Source organism: Plectropomus leopardus, chromosome 21 (genome assembly GCF_026936395.1).
Source record: "Plectropomus leopardus strain MGB_pleo_1.0 chromosome 21, ASM2693639v1, whole genome shotgun sequence".
NCBI lineage: Eukaryota > Metazoa > Chordata > Actinopteri > Perciformes > Serranidae > Plectropomus > Plectropomus leopardus.
This window is the reverse complement of record NC_142196.1, coordinates 28,050,193-28,057,692: the sequence shown is the minus strand read 5'-3', so window position 1 is coordinate 28,057,692 and position 7,500 is coordinate 28,050,193. Positions and strand designations below refer to the sequence as shown.

General features: G+C 44.1%; 2 protein-coding genes across 3 annotated transcripts in view; both read left to right on the top strand.

The window, feature by feature from the left end:
• LOC121963594 (uncharacterized) overlaps positions 1 to 922 on the top strand; it is a 6,050-nt gene extending 5,128 nt beyond the window's left edge. Inside the window, exon 5 of the mRNA XM_088071888.1 lies at positions 1 to 922. This exon is cut by the window's left edge and continues 422 nt beyond it. Coding sequence (XP_087928014.1) covers positions 1 to 116 — 116 coding nt within the window. The 3' untranslated portion in view covers positions 117 to 922.
• A 478-nt stretch (positions 923 to 1,400) lies between these two features.
• Positions 1,401 to 7,500, top strand: part of nub1 (negative regulator of ubiquitin-like proteins 1) — an 11,235-nt gene continuing 5,135 nt past the window's right edge. For both annotated transcript variants that reach the window (XM_088071884.1, XM_088071883.1), the window contains exons 1-9: positions 1,401 to 1,559; positions 2,070 to 2,188; positions 3,093 to 3,260; positions 3,678 to 3,742; positions 4,395 to 4,459; positions 5,777 to 5,941; positions 6,021 to 6,103; positions 6,662 to 6,768; positions 7,228 to 7,414. In XM_088071884.1, the coding sequence (XP_087928010.1) occupies positions 2,075 to 2,188; positions 3,093 to 3,260; positions 3,678 to 3,742; positions 4,395 to 4,459; positions 5,777 to 5,941; positions 6,021 to 6,103; positions 6,662 to 6,768; positions 7,228 to 7,414 (954 nt within the window). In that variant the 5' untranslated portion in view covers positions 1,401 to 1,559; positions 2,070 to 2,074. The remainder of the gene's footprint in view (positions 1,560 to 2,069; positions 2,189 to 3,092; positions 3,261 to 3,677; positions 3,743 to 4,394; positions 4,460 to 5,776; positions 5,942 to 6,020; positions 6,104 to 6,661; positions 6,769 to 7,227; positions 7,415 to 7,500) is intronic.

Below are 7,500 nucleotides of genomic sequence, written 5' to 3'. Positions count from 1 at the left end.
AGCTGAGCGTCGGGGGGGTGGGCTCCTCCGCCGGGGTCCACCACCCGTTCCCCAACAGGAAGACGCCGAGGATCTCTGAGGCCGCCCGCCGGCTCGGGATGTACTCGTCCTTCTGAGAGTCTCACCTCACGAGTCCTCGTCCAGCAGCCAGTCTGTGTCCTCTGAAGACACTGATACTCAGCTTATACCCCAAGGGCCAAATCTGGCCCCTGACAGGGTGCCTGGTGACCCCCAAACCTGGCTAAGCCCTAATCTCCGAAAATCCTAGAAATCTCCTTAAACACTCAAAACTGGCCAAAACCCTCAAACCTCCAAAAAATCCTAGAAATGTCAAAGAACCCTCAAAACCTCCGTTAACCCTTAAAAATCCATAAAATCGTAGAAATGTCCTGAAATCCTTAAATTATTGTAGAATTCTAGAAAAGCCAAGGATGTCCTTGAATCCTATCGTAAAAACCCAGAAACACCTTAAAATCCCAGAAATGTCCAAAAATCCCACAAACATGAATCTGGCTGCTGTGAGTGGCCCCTGGCCTCCTCTCATTTTGGAAAGTGGCCCCTAAACAAAGCAGGTTTAGTGCTGCTGTTTTTGAACGTTCATTAGTCATAAAAAAAAAAAAAAAACATTTATAGGAAATGAAATAAAAATCTGTTTGATATTTACAGTTTATTTTCTATGTTGAGATTCAGTGTGATCGCATTCACTCACGTCTGCGGTGCTTTTTTTCGTTTGTCCAGTAAAAAACACAAAATTACATTCAGACTTCACCACATGTTGACAGTTTGACATACTGGATATGATCCAGCAGTTAATAAATGAAATGTATTTATCAATAATGCAGCAGTTAATAATTGAAATGTATTCATCAGTGATGCAGCAGTTAATAAATCAAATGTATTTAACAATAATGCAGCAGTTAAGCTTGAGCTTTTATTTTAGTTTCTTAAATTTTATTTTTTTAGTTCTATATAAATTAAAAATATTATTATTTAATTACTGTTTTTTTTTATTTAATTTAATTGCATAATTTGTTATTTATTTAATTAAGTTTAAGTTATTGAATTGAATATTTAATGTTATTTCTTATTATTATTATTATATTTCACGTTATGTTATTTCATTTTCATTTGAAACATAATATGTTGTTTATTTCATTTAATTTTTTATGATCTTATTTTTAATGTATTTTTTGAATTACTTTATTTGTGAGCTCTCTGTCTCATGCTAACTTTATTTTGTAAAAAAAAAAAAAAAAAAAAACGACTCTAAGATTTGGCCTTTGTAGGATACCGTAGAATATCAAAGATCGTGTATAATCCAGCGGACGACTCTCGGCTGTGACGCTGTGACGTTGACGTTCCGCTGACCTGTTCGCTGCGTTACGTAACGTGGTCCGGACTCTGAAACGTGCTCGGAGTGAGACCTCTCTCTGTCTCTTCACCTCCTTTCGGGAAATGACAAAAACAACATCACCGTGCGGAAAAACGGAGACTTAACGCAGATTTAACGGAGATTTGGGGCCGCGGAGCTGTTTATCATCGCGTCCCGCGACATTAAGGTAACTTTTAAAAACATATAAAAGTGTCTGGTGGCGGATTTAAAGAGTAAAAACAGCGAAACGAGCTTTGTTTGGAGCTAGCAGCTAACGTTAACTCTACGTTAGTTTTTTTTCACGGTAAACGGTGCGAAATATTCACGTTAATTCCCAGATCACATGTTTAGTTAAATGTCATTTAGGGTCACTGAACAGCAGCCTCTGTCGTCTCTTCTGTTTAATGTAATTTTAAGTGCTAACTGCAGCTAGCTACAGGACCCGCTGATGTATGGAGGCACATTTGTGTCAATATAATTCATATAAACAAATCGACGGTCCGTGTGCAAATGTGTAATCTGTAAATATGAAACACCTTCCGCAAACACAGAAAAAATGTTGTTTTTAATGTTTTTTTGAATGTTTATACATTTATTTTCTCATGAATTTGATAATATTAATTTGAATTTCATATATATATATACACATATATATGTATATATATACATATATACATATATTTTTGCTCCTCCTCAGAGACGATGGCGGAGCAGAACCTGGAGGCGAAGCTGAAGAGCCGTCTGAAGCAGGAGCAGATCCAGCTGTGGAGTCCTCCGTACACCGACGACGGCCAGCCGGGACGGCAGCACCTGCAGGTACGACCCTGTGAGGCTGTACTGCAGTAAAAGTACTCTCAGCGCTGTGTGCAAATACTCTGTCAGAGAGTCAGAGTCCTGCAGGCGGAGCTAATGGTCACATGGACAGGATGAAGGCGACGACTGTGCTCACTGCCGTTAACCAACGAGAGTCAAACGTAGAATTTAATATTAAACAGAAATGCTCAGAGTACCTGAAAGCCGGCCACAAGTACTGCAGTAAATGTACTCGGATACTTTCCTGTGCTGAGGTCAGGTCACACGGAAAAACAATATTCAACATGAATTATTGTTCACATGAGAAACAAGGTTGGAGCCGCGGCGTTACGAGACCAAATATGAAATATCAAAGATTCAAGCTGGAGCTCGAACACACTGAACTCAACTTTCAAAAGAAAGAAGATTATTAGAAATAGATTTTTTAAAAAAGTTTAGAAAACTATATTTATGATTATTAGAATCACAAATTTAAAATTATGCTACAGAATATGTATGTATATGAGTATATACATACATATTCATATTCATATGTATGTTATTAATGTATTTGTTACCTTTTTCTATTTAAAATGTACTTTTTAAAACGAGGGGAGGATTCTTTGAAAATTATCCAAAATAAAATTATCCAATTTAAGCAGGAAAAATGTCCACAAAAAAACATTTATAATCAGGTTTTATTTCTGGCCTTTTTTTTTTTTTGCTCTAATTTTCTTGTTAAGTTTTATTCATTTTTTGTGAATTTTTGGGCAGTTTTTGCTTTGTTTCTCTGTTTCTCTGTTTTGGAGGTGAGCCGGCAGTTCACCGAGGTTTTTAAAGGGTTAAACTGACCGACTGGTTTAAACTGGTTCCTGCTGGGAACGCTGGTCAGGTCTGAACGCGTCCTCGTGTCTGTCCTGTCCCTCAGGAGCTGGCCGAGCGTTACGCCCCCCCGCTGGGTCTGCCGACGCCGCAGGTGGAGGACGCCCTGGAGTCCATCAGACAGCAGGCCGTCCACAGGGGGACAGGAAACAGGACATTCAGAGAGACCAACGTGGCCTCGCTGGAGCTGCTGCTTCCCAGAGACAGCAACAAGGTGAGGACACTGTGGGGACACTATGGAGACACTGTGAGGACACTATAGAGAAACTGTGGGGACATTATAGAGACACTATGAGGACACTATGGACACAATGTGGGGACACTATAGAGACACCGTGGGGGCTCTGTGGGGACAATACAGAGAAACTGTGAGGACACTGTGGGGACTCTGTAGGAACACTGGGGGACACTATAGAGACCATGTGAGGACCCTGTCGGGACACTATAGAGACACTGTGGGGGCATTGTGAGGACACTGTGGGGACATTATAGAGACACTGTGAGGAAACTGCTGGGGCTCTGTGGGGACACTATAGACACTGTGGGGACACAGTAATCTCCGTTCTGACACACAGACATAACTGAGGACGGCTCTGTGTGTGTGTGTATGTGTGTGTGTGTATGTGTTCAGGATCGGAGGACAAAGACTCGGCTGGAGACTCGGCTGGACGTGCTGGTTCAGGACGTGGTGGACAGGTACACACACATACACAGACATACACACAGACAAGGGTGTGTACGGTCATGGAAATTTCCAGACCTGGAAAACTAAATGCACCTAGAAGGTTTTGGGAGGTCCTGGAATGTAGTTTCACTAACCTGCATGATAACACGTGATGTGTTCAAGGACCTTCAGTTTTTGGCTGATCGATGACGTCGTTCTGGTGACTTAAAATAAAAACAAACATTTAAACACATTTAAACCCCAAAAAGGGTTGGTCTTGTAAATTTGCCTCAAAGTCATGGAAAGTCCTGGATTTTTTCACAAACCTGTATAACACCACACGATGTGTTCAAAGACCAGCGAAAACTCGAAAATCGAACGATAATATTTGTTTTGTGTGTGTGTGTCTGTGTCTATGTGTGTGTGTGTGTGTGTGTGTGTGTGTGTGTCTCTGTGTTTATGTGTTTGTGTGTGTGTGTGTGTGTGTGTGTGTCTCTGTGTTTATGTGTGTGTGTGTGTGTCTCTGTGTGTGTGTGTGTGTGTGTGTGTGTGTGTGTGTGTGTGTGTCGCTGTGTGTGTGTGTCTCTGTGTGTGTGTGTGTCTCTGTGTGTGTGTGTGTGTGTCTCTGTGTGTGTGTGTGTGTCTGTGTGTGTGTGTGTGTGTGTGTGTGTTTCTGCACTTTAGGATCAGAGACGAGTTCAGCCTCAAATCCATCAAACTGATCCTCAACGGGAAAACTCTGTGTGTCGGTGAGTCACAGGACTGTCTCTCTGTCTGTCTCTGTCTACAGGGGACAGCTGTCCATTCTGCTTCACAGGACTGGGTTTACACAGGTGCAGGACTGGGTTTATACAGGTACAGGACTGGGTTTATACAGGTGCAGGACTGGGTTTACACAGGTACAGGACTGGGTTTATACAGGTACAGGACTGGGTTTATACAGGTACAGGACTGGGTTTATACAGGTGCAGGACTGGGTTTACACAGGTACAGGACTGGGTTTACACAGGTACAGGACTGGGTTTACACAGGTACAGGACTGGGTTTACACAGGTACAGGACTGGGTTTATACAGGTACAGGACTGGGTTTATACAGGTACAGGACTGGGTTTACACAGGTACAGGACTGGGTTTATACAGGTACAGGACTGGGTTTAGGAAAGAGGTGAGGGGTCACAGGACGTGGTTCAGGTGCTAAAGGGGACGCTGGCAGCTGGGCTCAGGGTTGATTTTGGTTTTTACAGCTGGACTAGCAGGACTGAGACTTTGGTTGACATCTGGGGGGTGGAGGAGGTGCTCTGTACGGTTCAGGAGAACTCATAAGAGGTCAACATTTGATGTCTTTCTGATGTCTTTTGATGTCTCTTGGCTCTCTGTGTCTTTGCTGGACTTCTCTGCTGTGGTTTTTAATCTCTGTCCGGTTTGTAACTTTTCTTGAGAAGACATCTGAGAGCAGGAGACACTTTGGTCCTTTTAAAATCAGAAATCTCTCTGTGTCTCTGTCTGTGTCTCCGTCTCTGTCTCTGTCTCTGTCTCTGTCTCTGTGTCTCTGTCTGTGTCTCTGTCTGTCTCTGTCTGTGTCTGTGTCTGTGTCTCTGTCTGTGTCTCTGTCTGTGTCTCTGTCTGTGTCTGTGTCTCTGTCTGTGTCTCTGTCTGTGTCTGTGTCTGTGTCTGTGTCTGTGTCTGTGTCTGTCTCTGTGTCTCTGTCTGTGTCTCTGTCTGTGTCTCTGTCTGTGTCTGTGTCTGTGTCTCTGTCTCTGTCTCTGTGTCTGTGTCTGTGTCTGTGTCTCTGTCTCTGTCTCTGTGTCTCTGTCTGTGTCTCTGTATGTGTCTCTGTATGTGTCTCTGTCTGTGTCTGTGTCTGTGTCTCTGTCTCTGTGTCTCTGTCTGTGTCTCTGTCTGTGTCTGTGTCTCTGTCTGTGTCTGTGTCTGTGTCTGTGTCTCTGTCTGTGTCTCTGTCTGTGTCTGTGTCTGTGTCTGTGTCTGTCTCTGTCTGTGTCTGTGTCTGTGTCTCTGTCTCTGTCTCTGTCTCTGTGTCTCTGTCTCTGCGTGTCCGTCTGTGCAGAGCAGCGTCTGGACCTGCAGGGTGTGAGGAATCACAGTAAGCTGATGGTTCTGAAGTTGAGTGACGGCGACTTTAAGCAGCTGAGCGACGAAGAGGAGAAGAAAAAAAACCAGAGCGAGAGCGTCCAGAAGACGCACAAATGTTTCCAGATCCTGTCCGAGAGAGGTCCGTCCGTCCCTCTCTGTCTTTGTCCGTCCGTCTGTCTGATCAGACCGTGTCCTCATGGTGTCTCTGTGTCCTTCAGACGGCAGCGAGGAGTCCTCGCCTTTCCTGGAGATCAGCGACCAGAAGGGAAACCCTCTGAAGATCCCCCACAAGCTCAAGAAGGTAGACCCTGATACTCAACCTACGGCCCGAGGGCCAGACCCGGACCCTCACGGGGCCCCCTGTGGCCCCCAAACACTTTCTAAGTGGCAATAAAAATAAAGTTTACGGTGCCAGAGTGAATAAAACAGCATCAAAAGAGATCCCCCACACCCGACAGAGGACACAGCTGAGACACTAAGGTCCAAAAATACTACAAATGTCCTAGAATACTGCAAATTTCCTAAAATACTACAAATGTCCTAGAATACTGCAAATGTCCTAAAATACTACAAAAGTCCTAGAATACTGCAAATTTCCTAGAATACTACAAATGTCCTAGAATACTACAAATGTCCTAGAATACTGCAAATGGTCTAAAACTTAAAACATGTCCTTAAATCTTACAAACGTCTTAAAACCAAGCAAACGTCCTGATTGATCCGATCTGTCAGCTGTACCGTCAGAGTGGCCGTTTTTTATGAAACTGCTGTGTGTGTGTGTGTGTGTGTGTGTGTGTGTGCACGTGTGTGTGTGTGTGTGTGTGTGTGTGTGTGTGTGTGTGTGCATGTGTGTGTTCAGGCTCTGATCCTGGCGATGGGTTTCCATGAGAAAGGTCGCTCTCTGATGAAGAAGAAGCGCTTCGATGACGCTCTGTGTCACCTGCTGCAGGCCGACCAGCTCTTCAGGTGCTGACATCACACTGTGACATCACGCTGTGACATCACGCTATGACATCACGTCTCATAAATGTCCAGAAAAGGACTTTCGTCTAATAATTATATATTTAAAATGATTATTTTTATATCCATTTTTAAAGGGTAACTTTGATGTTTTTTCTTCTCTTTTTTGTCTTATTTTCAGGTATTAGTCTTGCAGCTTTTTGTCAGTTTCTTTATATTTTTTAGGTCAGTTTAGTTTAGCTCAGTTGCTCCTCATGATTTTACAAAAAATCAGTCCAGTTTGCAGAGATTTCAGAGGGTCCGATGTTTTCCAGCTCTTATTTTTAGTCATAAAACGGACAAATTATCACAGAAGACAGTCCGCTCTGTGGGTGTATGTGTTTATGTATATTCTGTGTGTGTGTGTGGTGTGTGTGTGTGTGCGTGCGTGCGTGCGTGCGTGCGTGCGTGCGTGCGTGCGTGCAGTCAGCTGGACTCGGCTCTGCTCGGCTCGGTGGATAACTTCGCCGTGCTGCAGCTGGACATCGTGTGGTGCTATCAGGCTCTGGAGGCTCTGAGCTGCCTGGACGACGGCAAGATTCGGCTGCAGAGAGCCGAGGAGTGTTTCCTGCTGTGTTACGGAGAGCAGAAGCAGAGGCTGCTCATGATCAAGGTCAGGCTGCACACACACACACACACACACACACACACACACACACACGCGAACACACATACGTGCGCACACACACACACACACAC